Source organism: Triticum dicoccoides, chromosome 1A (genome assembly GCF_002162155.2).
Source record: "Triticum dicoccoides isolate Atlit2015 ecotype Zavitan chromosome 1A, WEW_v2.0, whole genome shotgun sequence".
NCBI classification, from domain to species: domain Eukaryota; kingdom Viridiplantae; phylum Streptophyta; class Magnoliopsida; order Poales; family Poaceae; genus Triticum; species Triticum dicoccoides.
The window spans coordinates 340,216,189-340,239,258 of record NC_041380.1 but is presented as its reverse complement, the minus strand read 5'-3'; the positions used below and the strand labels follow the sequence as shown (position 1 = coordinate 340,239,258).

The 23,070-nt window shown below is 46.1% G+C and overlaps 3 protein-coding genes across 3 annotated transcripts in view; 1 reads left to right on the top strand and 2 right to left on the bottom strand.

The window, feature by feature from the left end:
* Positions 1-1,121, bottom strand: part of LOC119271828 (protein HLB1-like) — a 6,304-nt gene extending 5,183 nt beyond the window's left edge. Inside the window, exons 1-2 of the mRNA XM_037553498.1 lie at positions 752-1,121; positions 43-165 (exon numbers count right to left, since the gene is read on the bottom strand). Coding sequence (XP_037409395.1) covers positions 43-165; positions 752-1,020 — 392 coding nt within the window. The 5' untranslated portion in view covers positions 1,021-1,121. The remainder of the gene's footprint in view (positions 1-42; positions 166-751) is intronic.
* Positions 1,122-1,352: 231 nt separating this feature from the next.
* Positions 1,353-3,382, top strand: LOC119271817 (cytochrome b5-like). The gene is made up of 4 exons (XM_037553491.1): positions 1,353-1,512; positions 1,666-1,780; positions 2,708-2,774; positions 2,882-3,382. The coding sequence occupies exons 2-4, from the start codon at positions 1,694-1,696 to the stop codon at positions 3,130-3,132; spliced, it is 405 nt and encodes a 134-aa protein (XP_037409388.1). The 5' UTR covers positions 1,353-1,512; positions 1,666-1,693; the 3' UTR covers positions 3,133-3,382.
* A 308-nt stretch (positions 3,383-3,690) lies between these two features.
* On the bottom strand, positions 3,691-6,897 carry LOC119271807 (GTPase-activating protein gyp7-like). The gene is made up of 5 exons (XM_037553486.1): positions 6,573-6,897; positions 6,346-6,478; positions 6,186-6,235; positions 5,455-5,508; positions 3,691-5,271 (listed from the first exon to the last, which is right to left on the bottom strand). Exons 1-5 carry the CDS (start codon positions 6,719-6,721, stop codon positions 3,999-4,001), a joined length of 1,659 nt encoding a protein of 552 aa, XP_037409383.1. The 5' UTR covers positions 6,722-6,897; the 3' UTR covers positions 3,691-3,998.
* Positions 6,898-23,070: the final 16,173 nt, after the last annotated feature.

Genomic DNA, 23,070 nt, shown 5'->3' with positions numbered 1-23,070 from the left:
GGGGGGGGGGAGGGGTCAGGCAAGGTAACTAGGTAAGCAAACCTTTTTCCAGCAAAAGCAAGAATCCTTTGGCGAGAACGACCTTCCTCATCCACTCCAGTGACACTATTTATTAATTCCATGGCTACATCATGATGGGATGAAAACTGCTGCATGCTCTCTCGGCTGGAAAGGATTGGAAAAAAATTAATAGAACAGTTATCACTAAGAGCATTCTTGCAGAATTTTCGTTGGTAAAAAGAAAAAAAACAGTAAACAGTTCATTTGTAACGGTATAATCGACTAACAGAACACTTGCAATTTGGCCACATGATGCAAAACAGCTTGTTCAGAGTCTGATGAAACACTTCTCTGCCAATACATATGGAAAATGGAATATACTTGTGTCGTTCATTTTTTAGACGGGACAACACAATATCAACACCTATGATGTTGCAGAATTGCAGTAAAATTGCATGCCAATTGCCGCTACCCTGATAGGAAACACGAAATGACACTAGAATAGCTGATCAGTAATATGTAGTACTATTTCAGCAGCTAACAACCAAAACAGAGCAACGACTCGAATGCACAATTCACATACTAGATGGCATGGGCCCCAACGTGAAGCGATCAAACAACATATTTGGATTCCATTATCCAAATGGCTCGGTACTAGGACGACCCAAGGCAAACAGCCTAACCAAGTCCCGGCGATATGCAGTACTGAATGGAGTGACATCATGGCACAAGGACGCGCGTCTGCACGAACCTGGACGAAGAACCCTCAGCATCGGCGGATCCGACCCCGTCCCCCTCCCCAACGCCTCCGCCCCCGTCCGCCTCGCCGTCCTCCTTGATCTCACCGACGAGCTGCCGCGTGGTGAACGGCTGGGACCCCTCGGCGCCCAGCGCCGCCTTGGCCTCCTCCTGCTTGGCCGTGGCCGATCGTGGCGGCTCCTCCTCTTCCTCCCCCGCCTCGTCCTCCACCTCCACCGCCGCCCTGTCGTCCGCGGGTACGGGCCGCGTGGGCTCCTCCATGGCACGAGCCGATCGGCGTCGGGTCCACGATCTGGGGCGGAGGCGCGGCGCGAGCGTTGGCGGTCTCACTGCGCACTCTCCTCTCGTGTCTCGCCTCGCGCCACACGGTCGCGTACGACCGGGCAAACGGAAAGGGTAGCGATCGCCGAGGCCGAGGCCGAGGCGGGCGGGCGCGACTCAGCAAGCTGACGTGCCGAAATGCTGCTGACGGGCCGACGGCCGAGGGTTGAGGCCCAAGGGAGGAAACGGCCCAGGGCCGCCGCGCGAGGGGCATTTTGGGAAAGAAGGCCGCGACGGGGTGCGGGAGGGGCCGGACGCGCCGGGCTCAAATACAGCAGACTCCGGCGCCACCGCGCACGCACGCACGCACGCGGAGCGGGGGGCTGTCCAAAGCGCGTGATCCATTTCCTCCTCCTCTCTCGGTGCGTGCGCCACTCCGTCGGCCCGCCCGTCCCCCTCACCGGCGACTTCTCGCCTCGCGGCCGCTCCCAGGTGAGTGAGAGCGACCCGACGGCCAACCAACAGCGCCTCAACCGCTTTTCTCCCGACGACGTGTCGTGGATCTAGGCGTACACCGAAGAGGACTGATTTTTTTTGGGATTGTTTTTATTTGGTGGCGTGGAATTCGTGGCCTCTCCTCCTCAGGGCAGCGTGGGCGCGTGTGTTGCGAGCCATGGCCGGCGAGAAGAAGATGTTCGGCTTCGAGGAGGTCGCCAAGCACAACGTCGCCAAGGACTGCTGGCTCGTCATCGCCGGCAAGGTATGCTTCCCTGCTCGCTACCACTCCTTCGTTTTCCTACCCTAGCATCTACTTCTCCTGCGAGTTCTGTGGCTAGTCCTCTTGTTCCGGCGCAGGCTTCGCCTGCAAAGCCTGTTGCGCTAGATAACACTTCTAGATGCTAGGCTTCTTCTCGAGGAAAAACTGAGTCTGCTGGGGCGCTGGGCTCGTGGAATTTGAGTATTCTTGTTGAGCTTGCTCAAGTCAATTCCGCCCAATCAGATCTGTTCGTCAACAGAGATGTTCTCTGACCAAACACATAGTCCTATGAGGACAAATAGCAAGTGATTTGTTTTAAGCCTGCGTTCCAATTCCAGACCAGTTACAGCCTTCTAGCCTTTGGTGCACTCCATGCTGTTACATGCACCTTCTGCAATATTGTACATAGATCGGTCGACTCGTACAAGATCCGCCTTGCGTGTCGCATATCAGGATTTCATTCTTGACGAGGTGCTGAGGGAAAGGTATTCCAGCAAAATCTTATCAACTGGACAGCTCTTTCATAGGATCAAGTACAAGTATGGGGAGACAGTGAAGAAAAGCTGCTTCCTCTTCTGCAATGTGCATATTAACTAGTCATGGTGGAAGGAAATGAGTCAATTAAGATGTATCAGGGCGATTGATTCACATGCACGTGGTTGATGCTGGGTAGCCCCACCAAAATGGTGTCTCTGCAGTATGTGTGGCCGATATGTTTGTTGGTACCCATTTCAATTGTGTGACCTTGAATGTTCCAGTGTGGCATGTATGGCCATACGGTCTAGAGTTTTCTCTGCACCCAGTGGGTTAGATTTCGTTGGAGTAAAAGAAATACCCAGCAGGAATTGAGAAATTTACCTGACGAAATTCCTGTTATGTGTGATGCAAAATATGCCTGACTATATCAGCTCATGTTGTGTAACATTTCAGGTGTATGATGTTACCCCTTTCATGGATGAGCATCCTGGTGGAGATGAGGTACTGCTGGCAGTAACCGGTGAGTCATTTTCGTTGTATTTATAATTGTGGATGAGACTAAGTTCAAAAGTCTTGCGCAGTTTCGATTTTAATATTCAAACCTGATCACTACTCCAATATAACCAGGGAAAGATGCAACCAGCGATTTCGAAGATATCGGACACAGTGATTCCGCAAGGGAGATGATGGAGAAGTACCACATCGGGGAAATTGATGCTTCAACCATCCCAGCAAAGCGTACATTTGTACCTCCTCAGCAAGGGTCCCATGTCCAGGCCAAGGATAGCGACCTCCTCATCAAGATCCTGCAGTTTCTTGTTCCCATTTTAATCTTGGGGCTTGCATTTGGTATCCGGCACTACAGCAAATCTGAGTAGGCTGTTGTTGGCGAGTTGCTTCGGAGAAATAGCTTTCAAGTAATATGGTTTGAGTTAGAACAACATAATAATGGTATTGGTTGGCTGGTTTGAGTTAGAACAACATAATGATGGTACTCGTTGGGTGGCAGTGTGTTGTCTCATTGATCATACAAGGCACTCTCAATTTGAAACATCCATATGTATGCCCAGATTACTCGAATTATGTTTACATTCTCAACATATGGTGGAGTCTCTACATATTTTTTTAGCTGATGGAGTGTCTACAATTGAGGATGGTGGGAATATTGCTATGCTATTAAACAATGTCAATTTCAGAATAAATATGGACATCATACATTGCAGTGATGTTCCCACATAATTTGTCTGTCCGTTTCACTATATATTGAGCATATTCTTGCAGTTATACACGCCTAAAAGAGTTGAGCAGCACTTATAAAGCATGCAAGTGACAGCCTGGGCCAGTTGATCAATTCGATTATCGGAAATTCCATGTTTATTTTATGAAGGCAGAATCCCTTCCTGAATACACCCTCTGCAGTAACTGAACTAAACGTCTTTCAGGACATTGAGATATATTTCCCTCCACACCACCCTTGAGGCACAAGGCTTTTTTCTAGTTACAAATACACTGCAAGACCAAATTGTATCCAGCATCCACAGTCCAAGAAGTAGCAACAGATGACAAGATCCACAAATCTGCTCTGTGCAAAGAACAGTCACATGCAGAGAGAGGGCACACCAAAAAACAAGACCAAAAATGTTTCTATCCATAACCTCATACAAGATATTGTATATAACAGACATATGATAACGTGATAACTGCCAGGACCAATCATACAAATATAAGCATGGGCAGATCCCAGCTACTCGATCCTGTCTTGTACGGTCACCACTAAATCATGGGCGTCGTCCAGGAGCTTCCAAATGTCCAGCTGCCCCGCCATGCTGTTACAGTCCCTAATGATCTCATCCATGCTGCTATAGCTCTCTATTATCAATTTCCTCTTCTCCAGTACACTGGCTGCAATCGCATACAGCAGCAGGTCATCAGTTGGAGGGGCTCCAAGCCGAAGTTTTCCCCAGGACGATCGTGCGATCCCAGCACGCCTCGCTGCCTGGTCGGCCCACATCACCTCCCACAGGCTGAGGGTCTGCTCGAAGGTGAGCTCCCTCCGGAACATCACAACCACCATTCTATAGACGAAGAAGCAGTCTGCCGCTTCAAGCATCTCCAAGTGCCTGTAAAGATGGAAGTCCTTGGTTTTTATTATCTTGGAGACCATGTTGAGTTGCCTGCGAATACCCACTTCGTCGAGTCTGAAGTTGTGGCGGGCTTTCCTCATGAAACCGGCAAAGCACCAGAAGGCTTCATCGTCTTCCTCCAGCACAGCAATGAGAGGTGCAAGGAGGTCACTCATGCCCTGGCAATAACCGATTTCTGGGTCATAGGTTGCGTACGCCTCAAGTATTGCAACAAGGCGTGACGCATGATGGATCCTATGTGCTTCCAAGTGGTCATAGTCTTTGAGACAAACAGCTGAAGCAGAGTCAATTGCCTTCTCCCTGGTAACCGCAGCTTGCAATGGAGAGTAGGAAACCCATTCATTATTAGCACGAACTGCATCCAAACGAATTATCCGTTGCCATGTCTCAAAATCCTCAACTGTCCGTGCAGACTTCACAGGACGGGCATCCTTAGATAACTTAGTTTCAGCTTCTATATTTCCTCCTGCGTTTGAATATTTGGGCAGGGGCATACTTTCTTCTTCATCCTCAACTGAAGACTGGTCCACAGAGGCGACATCATCACGAGACGCTTCCACATGGGTCACATCACTTTTCTGACTCTCATCCTCATCGCGTGAACTAGATGAACAGAGGCTTTCATCCGCCTGATTCTCTGGAATTGCTTTACCTGTCTTATCCTGCATTTCTTGCTCTGAAATGACACAAGGATTTTCTTCCTCACTCGTGATATGATCATCCACGCTTACTTTTTCAGGTTCTTCGGATCCAACAGAAGTAACAGATTCTTTGACTTTGCCAGAACTAATGCTCTCTTTGCGGTTGATTGATCGCTTGCTTTCTTCATTGTTTTTTCGCAGGCAATGTTTCCTCAAGAGCATATATCCCTTCCTACATAAATCATCCAATACTGTCATGTTTTACACTAGACCCCATGAAAATAACATTTGCAAACACTTAAGTGTTCCTTAATTAAGGGGCAATGTGTTTCTGTAGTGGTAAAGAAATATAGTGAGACTGTGGACAAACATGGACTGGAGTCATGAAACATAGATGGTTGAAAAAATGGTGTACCTGTTATGGGCCTTAATTGCTTCCCTTTCAGCTTCTGAACTATTCAGGCTATAACTGCACGAGAGTCAAAAATTCCAATTACTCGAGGCAAACACTCTGACTACCAAAAAAAAAAACACATGTGACTAAGTACATAAAATTTCCACGATGTACTCCCTCAGTCCCATGATATAAGAGCGTTTTTTACACTAGTGTAGTGTAAAAAACGCTCTTATATTATGGGACGGAGGGGGTATCTCTTACTGTGATAAGATATCAAGTCATGCTGTGCCTACCAGAGAAGGGCTGAACTATGTGCAAATTTGGTGTATTCATAAGTTTTCCTTCATCTACTTAGTTTAGAATCAATCTAAAACTGCACGCAATAGTTTTGATACTACAAATGGACAGGAGCGGGGGAAAGGTGGCCTGGGAAAATCCTGTGGAAAACACTAATTTCCACATTTACATACTAACAAAAGTACAAAAGTGAGTATGCCTCTCTTAAGTTGGCCCTATCTATGGTTCTGTTCAAGTCCCAAAACTGAAGCAATTAATTATGAAGTATAAAGCCTCACTCACATGCAGAAAAGATGAATCATGTCAAAAAAGGAACATCAACTGAATCCGTTGCTAAAAATACAAAACGATGTTAGCATGAGTTCCTGATGTGCAAGTATCTCGTGGATCTAACTATACATCTGCAAGCATAGCTACATCTGTCCTCGGATCACAATGTCTAGAGTACTTACACTCCCAGAAGGAACGGCCAGACCTCTGCTCTGATGCTCGGCTCAACCCCCTGTCACGAAAGCAGACAGCTCAATATGATGGCTTCCTAAGCTACATCAGGAACTCACAAGATAGCAAGGAAATACTGTAACAAACAAACTAAGCTTCACTATATCTTACTCCGTTCCGAACTCTCTTCAGTAGCTTGACGCCGCCGTCGTAAAACTTCCCCTCCGGCGTGAACAAGCTGCGCCATTCCTTGGGCCCAAGCGCGCGCTTCCTCCGCCGCCGCCACGGCGATTTGATCCCGCCCCTGCATCCAGAGCGCGCGTATGCAACTAAGGGGACGAAGCACAGGACCGCCTTTAGCAGAAGGGGGTGAGGGTTTGGGTCTGGTGGTGGCGAACCTGCGGGAGGAGACGACGATGGCGACTAGCGCGATGCCGGCCGCGGCCGTGACCCCGACGGCGACGGCGGTGTTCCAGCGACCGCCATTCGCGCCGGCGGGGCCGAGGAGGCCGGCGATGGCGCGCTCGGCGAGGCCCCACGCCCACATCGGGCGCAGATGCCCCCCTGATCGCTCCACGGCTCCCCTCCGGTTCTCCCCCCGCCGGCCGCCGGCGCCGCGATCCCCCAGCTCTGCTTCCTTCGATCGATTGGGATTCCGGCCTCCGGGTTTCTCCTTTTTGCTCTTCCTTTATTTTCTTCCTCTCTCTGCAATTCTCGCTGTCCAGTCTCACGATTTCGACGAAAGTGGTGCGTGCGTGCGTCACCGATCGATCGGGCCGTGTTCGTGGGCCCCACGAGCCGGGTTCGGGTCGGTGTACACGTCGTTTGGACGTTTGGTTCCTACCGATCGAACGAAAGTGCTTCACACACTTTGGCCATGCTGAAACGATGGCTAAGGCTACTTTCAATACATTGGCACATTAAAAACTTTAACAACTAAAACCCCAAGTATAGGTTTTTAACTTTCATTTAATGATTTTGTAACTAAAGTTTTTTATGCATTGGTGGACTTTTTTCCATTTGAGTGTTTTGCCTAGGTTATCGTGCTTGTCATTGTTTCTTCCTGGGTCACCACACTCATCTCTTTCTTTTTAATTATCTTGCCACATTAGTTTTTTTTTGCCTACATGGCAGGCTTAGCATCTATACAAGGTGGAGCACTGGGAGAGGCCTAATCCAACCGGCAGTGGTTGTTTAGCCTTGCGCTTGGATGGTGGGACATGACATGTCATTTGTGTTTCGTAACTGTCGTGTGTGAAGCACTGCTCCCGATCGAATGAAACAACTTTGAAAAAAACCCTAAAAATGGATTTCCTGGTTCTTTTTTGGGAAACGTTTGCGTACGACATACCGGCCGAACGCTCGACCGGTCCATCACGCGTCATCTGATGTGACTAGATCGAGCGGCTCGCATCTCGTGTCGCATCCTTATCCCCTCGCCCCCTGCACAAGTTCCTGGCCACACGCGAGCTCTCTTCTCTCCCCCGAGCGACCTCCTCCTCCTCCTCATCTCCCTCTCTCGTGAGCGGAGGGCGACCACCGGTCGCCGTCGTTGAGGACGGCCACCTGATGCTGCGAGCATCTTTCTTTCCCCCGGTGCTTCTACGAGCATCTCGTCTCCCAGTCAAGCTACTCATCGCCGCCGTGGAGAGACAACGTCACACGTGATCCCCCCGCACCCGCGGATGCTGCATGGTTCCGTCGGTGGTGCCGCATCGCCGGGGAGGCCCTCGAGTTGGTGCTGCAAGGGGAGGCGCTGGTGGCCATGGGGGCTGCTACGAGACGGCTGTTGGGGAACGTAGTAAACTCAAAAAATTTCCTACGCACACGCAAATTCATGGTGATGCATAGCAACGAGAGGGGAGAGTGGGGGGGGGCGCCCCTTCCCCTTGTCCAAATCGGATTGGGGCAAGGGGGGCCGCGTGTCACCTCCTGCTGCCCTCTCTCTTCTCCACTAAGGCCCATAAGGCCCAATAGCTTCCCAGGGGGTTCCGGTAACCCCCGGTACTCCTGTATATGTCTGAAACCTCCCGGAACCCTTCCGATGTCCGAACATAGTCATCCAATATATTGATCTTTACGTCTCGACCATTTCGAGACTCCTCGTCATATCCGTGATCATATCCGGGACTCCGAACTACCTTCGGTACATCAAAACACACAAAAACTCATAATACTGATCGTCACAGAACTTTAAGCGTGCGGACCCTACGGGTTCGAGAACTATGTAGACATGACCGAGACACGTCTCCGGTCAATAACCAATAGCGGAACCTGGATGCTCATATTGGTTCCTACATATTCTACGAAGATCTTTATCGGTCAAACCGCATGGCAATATACGTTGTTCCCTTTGTCATCGATATGTTACTTGCCCGAGTTTCGATCGTCGGTATCTCAATACCTAGCTCAATCTCGTTACCGACAAGTCTCTTTACTCGTTCTGTAATGCATCATCCCACACCTAACTCATTAGTTGCATTGCTTGTAAGGCTTATAGTGATGTGCATTACCGAGAGGGCCCAGAGATACCTCTCCGACAATCGGAGTGACAAATCCTAGTCTCGATCTATGCCAACTCAACAAGTACCATCGGAGACACCTGTAGAGCACCTTTATAATCACCCAGTTACGTTGTGACGTTTGGTAGCACACAAATTGTTCCTCCGGTATTCGGGAGTTGCATAATCTCATACTCAAAGGAACATGTATAAGTCATGAAGAAAGCAGTAGCAACAAACTAAACGATCATCGTGCTAAGCTAACGGATGGGTCAAGTCAATCACATCATTCTCTAATGATGTGATCCCATTCATCAAACGACAACTCTTGTCCATGGCTAGGAAACTTAACCATCTTTGATTAACGAGCTAGCCAAGTAGAGGCATACTAGTGACACTTAGTTTGTCTATGTATTCACACATGTACTAAGTTTCCGGTTAATACAATTCTAGCATGAATAATAAACTTTTATCATGATATAAGGAAATAAATAATAACTTTCTTATTGCCTCTAGGGGATATTTCCTTCAGTCTCCCACTTGCACTAGAGTCAATAATCTAGTTCACATCGTCATGTGATTTAACAGCAATAGTTCACATCTTTATGTGATTAGTTCACATCTTCATGTGACCAACACCCAAAGGGTTTACTAGAGTCAATAATCTAGTTCACATCGCTATGTGATTAACACCCAAAGAGTGATCATGTTTTGTTTGTGAGAGAAATTTATTCAACGGGTCTGCCACATTCAAAGCCGTATGTATTTTTGCAAATTTTCTGTGTTTACAATGCTTTGCACGAAGCTACTCTAGCTAATTCCTCCCACTCTCAATATGTATATAGATCGAGACTTAGAGTCATCCAGATCGGTGTCAAAGCTTGCATCGACGTAACTCTTTACGACGAATTCTTTGTCACCTCCATAACCGTGAAACATTTCCTTATTCCACTAAGGATATTTTTGACCGTTGTCCAGTGATCCATTCCTGGATCACTATTGTACCCTCTTGCCAAACTTATGGTGAGGCACACAATAGGTCTGGTATACAACATAGCATACTTTACTGAACCTATGACTGAGGCATAGGGAATGACTTTTCATTCTCTTTCTATTTTCTGCTGTAGTCAGGTTTTGAGTCTTTACTCAACTTCACACCTTGCAACACAGGCAAGAACTCCTTCTTTGACTATTTCATTTTGAACTACTTCAAAATCTTGTCAAGGTATGTACTCATTGAAAATATATCAAGCGTCTTGATCTATCTCTATAGATCTTGATGCTCAATATGTAAGTAGCTTCACCGAGGTCTTTCTTTGAAAAAATCCTTTCAAACACTCCTTTATGCTTTCCAGAAAATTCTACATTATTTTCGATCAACAATATGTCATTCACATATACTTATCAGAAATGTTGTAGTGCTCCCACTCACTTTTTGGTAAATACAGGCTTTACCGCAAGTCTGTATAAAACCATATGCTTTGATCACTTTATCAAAGCATATATTCCAACTCTGAGATGCTTGCACCAGTCCATAGATGGATCGCTGGAGCTTGCTCACTTTGTTAGTACCTTAGGGTCGACAAAACCTTCTAGTTGCATCATATACAACTCTTCTTTAAGAAATCCATTAAGGAATGCAGTTTTGTCATCCATTTGCCAGATTTCATAAAATGTGGCAACTGCTAACATGATTCGGACAGACTTTTAAGCATCGATACGAGTGAGAAAATCTCATCGTAGTCAACACCTTGAACTTGTCAAAAACATTTTGCACAATTCAAGCTTTGTAGATAATAACACTACTATCAGCGTCCGTCTTCCTCTTGAAGATCCATTTATTCTCAATGACTAACCGATCATCGAGCAAGTCAATCAAAGTCCATACTTTGTTCTCATACATGGATCCCATCTCAGATTTCATGGCCTAAAGCCATTTTGCGGAATCTGGGCTCATCATCGCTTCCTCATAGTTCGTAGGTTCGTCATGGTCAAGTAACATGACTTCCAGAACAAGATTGCCATACCACTCTGGTGCAGATCTTACTCTAGTTGACCTATGAGGTTTGGTAGTAACTTGATCTGAAGTTTCATGATCATCATCATTAGCTTCCTCACTAATTGGTGTAGAGATCACTAGAACTGATTTCTGTGATGAACTACTTTCCAGTTAGGGAGAAGGTACAATTACCTCATCAAGTTCTACATTCCTCACACTCACTTCTTTTGAGAGAAACTTCTTCTCTAGAAAGGATCCACTCTTAGCAACAAAGATCTTACCTTTCGGATCTTGTGATAGAAGGTGTACCCAACATTTTCTTTTTGCGTATCCTATGAAGACGCATTTCTCCGATTTGGGTTTGAGCTTATCAGGATGAAACTTTTTCACATAAGCATCGCAACCCCAAACTTTAAGAAACGACAACTTTGGTTTCTTGCCAAACCACAGTTCATATGGCGTCGTCTCAACGGATTTAGATGGTGCCCTATTAACGTGAATGCAGCTGTCTCTAATGCATAACCCCAAAATGATAGTGGTAAATCAGTAAGAGACATCATAGATCACACCATATCTAGTAAAATACAATTACGACGTTCGGACACACCATTACGCTGTGGTATTCCGGGTGGCATGAGTTGCGAAACTATTTCGCATTGTTTCAAATGAAGACCAAACTCGTAACTCAAATATTCACCTCCACGATCAGATCATAGAAACTTGATTTTCTTGTTACCATGATTTTCCACTTCACTCTGAAATTCTTTGAACTTTTCAAATGTTTCAGATTTATGTTTCATCAAGAAGATATACCCATATCTGCTCAAATCATCTGTGAAGGTCGAAAAATAACGATACCTGCCGCGAGCCTCAACACTCATCAGACTGCATACATCAGTATGTATTATTTCCAACAAGTTTGTTGCTCGCTCCATTGTTCCGAAGAACGGAGTTTTAGTCATCTTGCCCATGAGGCATGGTTCGCAAGCATCAACTAATTCATAATCAAGTGATTCCAAAAGCCCATCAGCATGGATTTTTCTTCATGCGCTTTACACCAATATGACCTAAACGGCAGTGCCACAAATAAGTTGCACTATCATTATTAACTTTGCATCTTTTGGCTTCAATATTATGAATATGTGTATCACTACGATCAAGATTCAATAAACCATTCACCTTGGGTGTATGACCATTGAAGGTTTTATTCATGTAAACAGAACAACAATTATTCTCTGACTTTAAATGAATAACTGTATTGCAATAAACATGATCAAATCATATTCATGCTTAACGCAAACACCAAATAACATTTATTTAGGTTCAACGCTAATCCCGAAAGTATAGGGAGTGTGCGATGATGATCATATCAATCTTGGAACCACTTCCAACACACATCGTCACTTCACCCTTAACTAGTCTCTGTTCATTCTGCAACTCCCGTTTCGAGTTACTAATCTTAGCAACTAAACTAGTATTAAATACTGAGGGGTTGCTATAAACACTAGTAAAGTACACATCAATATCAAATATACCTTTGTTCACTTTGCCATCCTTCTTATCCGCCAAATACTTGGGGCAATTCTGCTTGCAGTGACTGGTCCCTTTGTAGTAGAAGCACTTAGTCTCAGGCTTAGGTCCAGACTTGGGCTTCTTCACTTAAGCAGCAACTTGCTTGCCGTTCTTCTTGAAGTTCCCCTTCTTCCCTTTGCCCTTTTTCTTGAAACTAGTGGTCTTGTCAACCATCAACACTTGATGCTTTTCTTGATTTCTACCTTTGTCGATTTCGGCATCACAAAGAGCTTGGGAATCGTTTCCGTTATCCCTTGCATATTATAGTTCATCACGAAGTTCTAGTAACTTGGTGATAGTGACTAGAGAACTCTGTCAATCACTATCTTATCTGGAAGATTAACTCCCACTTGATTCAAGTGATTGTAGTACTCAGTGTTGGGGAACGTAGAAAATTCAAAAAATTTACTACGCACACACAAGATCATGGTGATGCATAGCAATGAGAGGGGAGAGTGTGTCCACGTACCCTCGTAGACCGAATGCAGAAGCGTTAGCATAACGCGGTTGATGTAGTCGTACGTCTTCACGATCCGATCGATCCAAGTACCAAACGCACGACACCTCCGAGTTCTGCACACGTTCAACTCGATGACGTCCTGCGAGCTCCGATCCAGCAAAGCTTCACAGGGGAGTTTCGTCAGCACGATGGCGTGGTGGCGGTGATGATGATGCTACTGACGCAGGGCTTCGCCTAAGCACCGCTACGATATAACCGAGGTGGAATATGGTGGAGGGGGGCACCGCACACGGCTGGAATAGATCAACTGATCAACTTGTGTGTCTAGAGGTGCCCCCTGCCCCCGTATATAAAGGAGCAGGGGGGAGGCCGGCCGTCCCTCTATGGCGCGCCAGGAGGAGGAGGAGTCCTCCTCCTAGTAGGAGTAGGACTCCCCTCTTTCCTACTCCTACTAGGAGGGGGAAAGGACGGGGGAGAGGGAGAAGGAAAGGGGGGCGCCGCCCCTCCTCTCCTAGTCCAATTCGGACCAGAGGGAGAGGGGCGCGCGACCTGCCCTAGGCCAGCCCTCTCTCTCTCCACTAAGGCCCATAAGGCCCATTACTTCTCCCGGGGGGTTCCTGTAACCCTCCGGCACTCCGGTTCCCTCCGAAATCACCTGGAACACTTTCGGTGTCCGAATATAGTCGTCCTATATATCGATCTTTACATCTCGACCATTTCGAGACTCCTCGTCATGTCCGTGATCATATCTAGGACTCCGAACTACCTTCGGTACATCAAAACACAAAAACTCATAATACCGATCGTCACCGAACTTTAAGCGTGCGGACCCTACGGGTTCGAGAACTATGTAGACATGACCGAGACACGTCTCCGGTCAATAACCAATAGCGGAACCTGGATGTTCATATTGGCTCCCACATATTCTACAAAGATCTTTATCGGTCAAACCGCATAACATCATACATTGTTCCCTTTGTCATCGGTATGTTATTTGCCCGAGATTCGATCGTCGGTATCTCAATACCTAGTTCAATCTCGTTACCGGCAAGTCTCTTTACTCATTCTGTAATGCATCATCCCGCAACTAACTTATTAGTTACAATGCTTGCAAGGCTTATAGTGATGTGCATTACCGAGAGGGCCCAGAGATACCTCTCCGACAATTGGAGTGACAAATCCTAATCTCGAAATACGCCAACTCAACAAGTACCTTCGGAGAAACCTATAGAGCACCTTTATAATCACCCAGTTATGTTGTGATGTTTGGTAGCACACAAAGTGTTCCTCCGATAAACGGGAGTTGCATAATCTCATAGTCATAGAAACATGTATAAGTCATGAAGAAAGCAATAGCAACATACTAAACGATCAAGTGCTAAGCTAACGGAATGGGTCAAGTCAATCACATCATTCTCCTAATGATGTGATCCCGTTAATCAAATGACAACTCATGTCCATGGCTAGGAAACATAACCATCTTTGATCAATGAGCTAGTCAAGTAGAGGCATACTAGTGACACTCTGTTTGCCTATGTATTCACACATGTATTATGTTTCCGGTTAATACAATTCTAGCATGAATAATAAACATTTATCATGATATAAGGAAATAAATAATAACTTTATTATTACCTCTAGGGCATATTTCCTTCAGTCTCCCACTTGCACTAGAGTCAATAATGTAGATTACACAGTAATGATTCTGACACCCATGGAGCCTTGGTGCTGATCATGTTTTGCTCGTGGAAGAGGCTTAGTCAATGGGTCTGCAACATTTAGATCCGTATGTATCTTGCAACTGTCTATGTCTCCCACCTGGACTTGATCCCGGATGGAGTTGAAGCGTCTCTTGATGTGCTTGGTTCTCTTGTGAAATCTGGATTCCTTTGCCAAGGCAATTGTACCAGTATTGTCACAAAAGATTTTCATTGGACCCGATGCACTAGGTATGACACCTAGATCGGATATGAACTCCTTCATCCAGAATCCTTCATTTGCTGCTTCTGAAGGAGCAATGTACTCCGCTTCACATGTAGATCCTGCCACGACGCTCTGTTTAGAACTGCTCCAACTGACAGCTCCACCATTTAATATAAACACGTATCTGGTTTGCGATTTAGAATCATCCGGATCAGTGTCAAATCTTGCATCAACTTAACCATTTACGATGAGCTCTTTGTCACCTCCATAAACGAGAAACATATCCTTAGTCCTTTTCAGGTACTCCAGGATGTTCTTGACCGCTGTCCAGTGATCCACTCCTGGATTACTTTGGTACCTCCCTGCTAAACTAATAGCAAGGCACACATCAGGTCTGGTACACAACATTGCATACATGATAGAGCCTATGGCTGAAGCATAGGGAACATCTTCCATTTTCTCTCTATCTTCTGCAGTGGTCGGGCATTGAGTCTTACTCAACTTCACACCTTGTAATACAGGCAAGAACCCTTTCTTTGCTTGATCCATTTTGAACTTCTTCAAAACTTTGTCAAGGTATGTGCTTTGTGAAAGTCCAATTAAGCGTCTTGATCTATCTCTATAGATCTTGATGCCCAATATGTAAGCAGCTTCACCGAGGTATTTCATTGAAAAACTTTTATTCAAGTATCCTTTTATGCTATCCAGAAATTCTATATCATTTCCAATCAAAAATATGTCATCCACATATAATATTAGAAATGCTACAGAGCTCCCACTCACTTTCTTGTAAATACGGGCTTCTCCAAAAGTCTGTATAAAACCATATGCTTTGATCACACTACCAAAATGTTTATTCCAACTCCGAGAGGCTTGCACCAGTCCATAAATGGATCGCTGGAGCTTGCACACTTTGTTAGCACCTTTTGGATCGATAAAACCTTCAGGTTGCATCATATACAACTCTTCTTCCAGAAATCCATTCAGGAATGCAGTTTTTACATCCATCTGCCAAATTTCATAATCATAAAATGCGGCAATAGCTAACATGATTCAGACGGACTTAAGCATCGCTACGGGTGAGAAGGTGAAAGTGCGTTATATCGACTAGAGGGGGGGTGAATAGGCGATTTTTATGAAAGTCTTCAAAATGTGGAAGTTATGAAGACAAACAGTAGAGATATGCCTATTACTATGCAGCGGAAGGTAGACTACACTAGGCAAGCCATGGTCAAGTATTCAATAGAGTGAAAGCATAGTGACAAACAGCTGCAGTGTAATGAGGATCAGGTAGGAAGATATTATGAAGCCAAACAGATCATACATTCACGTTGTGAAGACAAAAGATAGAGCAAACATGCAATGACTTCACAACGAATAACAGTAAGTAAAGGGAAGTGAAGATGAAACCAGTGACTCGTTGAAGACAATGATTTGTTGGACTAGTTCCAGTTGCTATGACAACTGTACGTCTGGTTGTAGCGGCTAGGTATTTAAACCTTAGGACACATAGTCCCGGACACACAGTCCCGGACACCCAGTCCTGAACACGCAGCTCAGGACACCCAGTCCTCACCGTATTCTCCTTGAGCTAAGGTCACACAGACCTCGCCCAATCACTCTGGTAAGTCTTCAAGGTAGACTCCCAAACCTTCACAGACTTCGTTCACCGGCAATCCACAATGTCTCTTGGATGCTCAGAACGCGACGCCTAACCGGCTGGAGGATGCACAGTCCTCAAGTGTAATAAGTCTTCAGATCACTCAGACAAGAAGACTTAAGTGATGCCCAATTCTCTCTGGCTCTGGGTGGTTAGGGCTTTATCCTCGCAAGGTATTCTCTCTCAAAGGCTTCGAGGTGGGTTGCTCTCAAACGACAAAAGCCGTGCACTGAATCTGAGCAGCCCACCGTTTATGGTTGTAGGGGGTGGACTATTTATAGTCACTTGGCAACCCGACCTGATTTGTCCGAAATGACCCTGGGTCACTAAGGAACTGACACGTGTTCCAACGGTCAGATTTCAAACCCACATGGCAACTTTACTTGGGCTACAAGCAAAGCTGACTTGTCCGACTCTGGACAAGATTTGTTCTCATAGTCTTCACTTGAAGACATAGGTTTTTAATTAGGCATCACTTCAGTCATTCTGACTGGCTCTTTTGGACCCCACTTAACAGTACGGTGGTTCCTATGACTCAACACAAAATGAAAGAGAACTACGAAAGATCTAAGTCTTCGAGTTCCATAGGCTTCACGTGGTGTCTTCTCTTGTCATAGTCTTCAATGTGAATATCTTCATATACCACCATTGACTTCAATGTCTTCGTACATTTTTAGGGGTCATCTCTGGTAGAAAAACCGAATCAATGAGGGACTTCTACCTGTGTTATCCTGCAATTCTCACAAACACATTAGTCCCTCAACTAGGTTTGTCGTCAATACTCCAAAACCAACTAGGGGTGGCACTAGATGCACTTACAATCTCCCCCTTTTTGGTGATTGATGACAAACTAGTTGAAGTTTTCAGCGGGGAATATAATCTGTGAAATTTTAAAGGATAAGGAATTGTCTTCATAAGTTGCAAGGGCTCCCCCTGAAGATGTGCATATAAGTAATTTGCTTTTGGAATGCAAATGCACATGGCAGGTTGTACTTGTGGAGATCCACTTCACCTTATGATGACATTCCACTATGCATGTGAAAGTATATGAAGATAATGACATGCATAATGAAAAATGGACGTCTGCAGAATGATCTAAGTGCGGAATTTATCGTCGCACAAGCGGAATTTATCATCGCAAACAAGTTGGAAAATAAGTAGCAGACGACCATCGAGTTTAAGTGTTACAACTCAAAGAACCAAATGTAGCAAAATGAGAGTTGTAAGCACGAAGCAAAATATAGCAAAATATAAAGCACCCGCCCATATGGACCCGCTTGAAGACTATCAACCTCATATGCTTCTCCCCCTTTTGTCAGTGAGGACCAAAAAGGTTTGAAGACATAGAGCATCTACTCGGTCCCATGAGGAGTAGGTGAAGTAGCAGGGTCTTCAGTGGTGTGTGGCGGTGCAGACGAACTTGGAGCAGTATCGATGTGTGCTGAAGGAGGTGGCGGTGAAGTAGCATCATCTTCATCCTCGATAACTCTGGCAGTCACTGTGGCAGCAGAGGAAGAAAACTCAGAGTCTTCAAGGGATGGTGTTCCTCGCAGCACAGCCCTTTTAGGAGGTGTGGAGTCAAACTTGAATCGCTCAGTGAAGCCATCCTCTTGAAGATCAGCTTCAGAACACATCATCGTTATCTCTTTCCATGTACGGCGACATGTTTCATGGGTAACGAAAGCATTCTTGGTGGCAAGATTTCGAATGCAATTAACATCCACCAAGAGGCTTTTCATCTGACGCTTCAGCCAGTCATGATGCATATCTTGTTTTTGATGAAGGGCCACAAGAAGCTCTCGGTCATTGAGAACACGAGTGCGCTTCTTGGGTCTTGGAGCAGTTGTGCTATCAGTGGCTTCAGTGGAAGCAGGGCGTGGTGCACGTGTAGTGCCAGCCAAAGGATACACCCGAGAGACTGCTTCAACTCCTTCAATGTTTTGAGTGAAGCTCTGGTGTTCTGCATTCTGAAGACTTAGAGGTTGCTTAGCAGGCTCAGGATAGATGGCTTCAGCAGAGGTATCCACATTAGGCAAGAAGATACGATGGTTGCGGGCTGAGGGCTGATACGAGATAGCAGAGTGAAGTTTGATCAGCCGCATTACCCAAGGGGCGTAGAACTTCAAACCAAACAGATCAAAGCCTGATGCAGCAAGTTGGCGTATGAAGAAGTCCTGTGCATTGAAGCATTTGCCATGAAGGATATAGAATATCAAAGTCTTCATTGCACCCTCAATCTTGGCATTTGGAGAGTGTCCTTTAATGGGCCAGAGAGTCCGCCTGATGATGTGATAGATGGTTCTTGGCAGATACTCAAGGTCTTCAACGAAGAACTCTGTGGGATAAGCAGCATCTTGGGGCAATGGCTTCATCATGCTGAGCATCTGACTCATATTAGGTTCAGGCCTCTGAAAGATGCTCTCAATAGCTTCAGTATGCAGCTGACAGCCTTGCTCGAAGAGATCGCCAGGAGTGGGCAAGCCAGTGAGCTCAATGATGTCAAATGCATTGGCTTCATGATGAACATTTCCGGTCATCCACTCCAGGACCCAAGTCTTCGGATCTCTGTTGTACCCATGGATGTGGAGTGTGGCATAGAATTGGAGCAGCAGCTCTTCATTCCAATGCTCTTGGTCAATTATGAATGGCAGCAGTCCAACTTGCTTGAAGCAATCCAAAGCTTCTTCTAGGCAGGGCAGACCAGCTATAGCTTCAACGTCAAGGCGCTTGTGTGGGAAGATGCGACCTTGGTTGTACAGTATGCATGAGTAGTAGCTACGCTGAGGATAGCTCCAGAACCGATCTGATGAAATCCTTTCCCGTGAGTAGGGGTTCTTGGAGCTATTGAAGAATGTATTGTCTGCCCTGAAGCCATTGATGTTGAAGGAGCCAGGTGCTGATGCAGGACCTGGGAACCTTGGCAGTCTTGGGATTGGCTTCTGTACCTGAGGCCTGTGCTCAACATGATAGTCGAATTGGGGACCGACAGCAGACTCAGGAACAGAAGTGTTAGGATCAGTGGCTTCGCTGTCTTCTGATGCTTTTGGTGGGGAGAGCTCCACATTAGCTTCATTGTTAGTTGTGGCAGCCTCACGATTTTCATCCTTCACTTGACGAGCTAGAGGGTCGGACACAAGCACGTTGTCCGTAAGAACTGCTTCTTAGTGAGACGGGGGAACTTGGGGTACTCCATCGTCTTCGGCTGATGCAGCCGGAATGTCTTCAACAGAGACTTGAGGCCTTGGACCTTTGTGAAGCCTACGCAACGCGGGCGACGCCTGTGGAGATTGAGTGGGCTAGGCCTCATTGTCTTCTTCCTCTTGTGGGCGATCCGCCCATGAGGCATCCTGGGCAATTGGCGTCAATGGACGACCAATGCTGATGAGTTTGCTATTGTCTTGCTGAGGAAGGACTGCATCATCTTCTACATTGTCATGTTGACCAATGTCTTCAGCAGTGATGGGATCAGCTGCTGGAATGTCTTCAGCTGCATGAGCCTCTGTGGAAGCAGGCTCATGGACAGTCAGTTGACGTTCAGCTTCAGGATAGACCACAGAAAGGGGTTCAACAATCAAGGGCGCTGTGGGGGCAGCCCGATCTTTCTTGGTCTTCCTCTTCTTCTTAGAGGGGGCAGTAGGAGAGGCTTCAGGATATTTCCTTTTCCTCGCTTCAGCCTCAGCAGTCCTCGTCTTCTTGAGCTCTGAAGCTGTTGACCTACTTTTTGGCTTCGAGCCAGTCATTCTTGTGGGGAAGACAATCGGAACTGCTTCCTGCCTTGGTGCATCGGGTTCAGCTGTAACAGGCTTCTTCTTCTTCTTTGCGGCCATCCTGGGGTCGATGCCAGGACGCCCAAGTGCCTTGCGTTTTTCAGCCTCATTATAGGCTTGCATGCATCTGTCAGCCAGAGTCTTCATGCGCTCACGCGAACCCTGAGCTTCTGCACGTTTCTTCAGAAAGTTTTCCTTGAGCTCGTGCATCATGATATTGAAGTTCTTCACTTCTTGCACGCTGAGCTTGGCCATATGCTTCTTGAACTGAGCTTTTTCATAGTCAATCTTCTGCTTCAGTTCAACAATGCGCTGGGCGATGGCTAGTTCTGAAGCAATGGCTCCTTGGAAGGCGACACTGAGGCCAATGGGCAGCTGCAGATCATCAAAGCTGATGTTGGGCGTGTCAAACCACTCGTCAATGAAGTTGTGGATGATGGTTACATCAAAGAGTGGCAGATCATTGAAGATTTCTGCTTCTTCTTTGCTCTTGATGAGTTGCTCAAGAGCGTCATCTGCTAGGTCTTCATCACTTGACAGGTCAATGTCATCATTGCGCAGAATGGCAGCAGCTGTGAGCTCTTGGCCGTTGTGTGGCAGAGGCACTTTGGCCTTCTGGGGCTTTGAGACGCGTGATAAGTCTTCAGACGGCACACTGTCTTCAGGAGGTGCAGTTGCCAGTGGCTTCGCCCTTGAAATTTTGGGTGAAGGGGCAGGCTTTGAAGCCTTAGGCTTATTCATCTTCTTTGGCTTCAACACTACAGGAGCTTCTTCTGATTCAGAGTCAGGTGGAGGCTCATTCACTACAGTCCCTTGAACTAAGATGCGGGTGATGAGGCCTTCAAGGTTGGCATAAGGACCGATGACATTTGGTTCCGCCTCGCGTGTGCCATCTGCCCTTGGTGCTGAGGGACCAGGGTTGAAGTCTAACCCAAATTTCTTCTTGTTCTGCTTCACTGAGTTTTGGGCAAACTGAAAGTTGCGCTTGAATAGATTGTCGTCACGATACCAGAGTAGTGACGACGGATGTGCATTTGCAGGCTGTGGCCCACGGACCATGCATGGATAGAAGCCTTGGGCAATGGCTTCATCTCTGGACCTGGGTAGAAGATTCTTGTATAGGAAGTCTCCCCACGTTATTTTGACGGCACTTTTCTCAGCATACTCCTGGGTTGTGAAGCGGTATTTGAACCATTGTTCTGCCCAATATCGTCGAATCCATTGGATCCGGGTCTTGCGCTGACTGTAATCCTCTTCAGGATCTGTCTTGTATATTTCTGCGAGTTCATCTGGCAGATCTCTGGATGTTCCGCCATGACGCTGTCTGCCCCCTTCCTTGCTGCTTTCTCTGAAGCCATAAACTTTAACTTGAAAGGCTTCAAGACGTTCAAAGGCTTCAAAGGCTTTCTCTTGCTGGACCAACAGGAACTGGCTTCAGGAGAATTTATGTGATGCTGTAAGAATTCTGCAAATGAATGTAGACTATGAGAACCAAAGGATTCTCCCACAGACATGTACCTGTGACAGCATTAAGGTGCGAGGGAAGGGGAAGAGGTCATATGCATTCTCAGAAGATTTGGAAGATAAATCAGTTTAGAAGACATTGACCTCATCGTGCGAAGACATTCACTCATAGATAAGAAGTTGGTTCCAGATTTGTACGAATCCACAGATCAGTACAAGTGAGGAATCTAACTACTTCGTGAAGCACAAGTGAATATACTAGGCATGTTATGAGATGCAGTATGAGGGAGATCTAACTTGTGTGAACAGAAACTGCTTGTGGTAGAAAGTGATAAGTTCATAGGATCAACAGTGCTGTAAAAGGGAGTTTTATTTACCACACCAAGAACTGCTAGACGGAGTGGGAGATGAGGCCGAGCAGTTCAATCTTCCGTGCCCTAACTTGGCGACGGAGGACACCTACGGCGACGGCGGAGAGGATGATGTCCGCGATCGGCGTGAAGACGGCGTCGGAGAGGTTGCGGCAGTGAAGCGCTTCCTCGCCGGCGTCGTCGAGGGCTAGCGGTGGCGCTAGGGTTCGTGCGAGGGTGGAAGAAGGGATAATGACCGCTGTAAGTGTGTATTTATAGGTACAGGGGCGGCACTGCGCTATTACACAGGTGCCCCTGGCGATTCGCATCTGAGTGACACGTGGCCATCATGTGGAATTTTGGGGTTTGTTCCACGTCCCACGCACGCCTGGATTGTTGGGTGGTCGTTCCTACTTCTCCAGATGTCATGTGGATGAATGAGCATTGAAAATGGACTTAAAGGTTGTCTGTGTGTCTTCTGCTGTCAAGGGCGCAGAGAAGACATTCGATAGTTTCAATAGAATGCATATGACTTGGAGAGATAGAATTTGAGATAGAAAGCATAGAGAGGTTAGGGTCTGATCACATTCACTTAGTTCAAAAGATTCAAACAAGAAGACATAGCTATAAGTGAATGCTGTAGAGGACAGAACACTAGTATATATATATATATATATATATATATATATATATATATATATATATATATATATAATCAACATAGTGACGATAATCATGAAGACATGTTGAGATTGAAGCCAAACCAAATGTGAAGACATTGCAAGGTAACGCCATGAGTGAAACACTTCAAAATAGAACGTTTGGTGGTGGCGTTACCCACCGTATAGGAAGTATTAGACCCAGACACGGCGCACAATTATCGTGGCGCTCCGAAGTCAAATTCCACATTAATGTATTCACACTTAGAATGTATGTCTTCATTGGTTGAAGATATACGTTACTTCGTGTGTTGCACATCTAAGTCATCAATATGCATAAGTGTTAGGATGTGTGCCTGATCACAAGACATTTGAGGATTCCAGGATATTTAGCTCACACCGTAACTTGCAAAATCTCTTCCCATCCAAGGGCTTGGTGAAGATATCTACCAATTGCTCTTCAGTGTTGACGTGTATGATATCAATATCTTCCTTCACAACATGATCTCTGAGAAAGTGATGACGAATTTCTATGTGCTTT

Coding starts and splice junctions, on each gene's coding strand:
- LOC119271817 (XM_037553491.1), top strand. CDS start 1,694: ATGGCCGGCGAGAAGAAGATGTTCGGCTTCGAGGAGGTCGCCAAGCAC. Junction 1,781..2,707: donor GGCTCGTCATCGCCGGCAAG/GTATGCTTCCCT, acceptor GTAACATTTCAG/GTGTATGATGTTACCCCTTT. Junction 2,775..2,881: donor GGTACTGCTGGCAGTAACCG/GTGAGTCATTTT, acceptor CAATATAACCAG/GGAAAGATGCAACCAGCGAT.
- LOC119271807 (XM_037553486.1), bottom strand. CDS start 6,721: ATGTGGGCGTGGGGCCTCGCCGAGCGCGCCATCGCCGGCCTCCTCGGC. Junction 6,479..6,572: donor ATCGTCGTCTCCTCCCGCAG/GTTCGCCACCAC, acceptor CTCTGGATGCAG/GGGCGGGATCAAATCGCCGT. Junction 6,236..6,345: donor TGAAGAGAGTTCGGAACGGA/GTAAGATATAGT, acceptor CTTTCGTGACAG/GGGGTTGAGCCGAGCATCAG.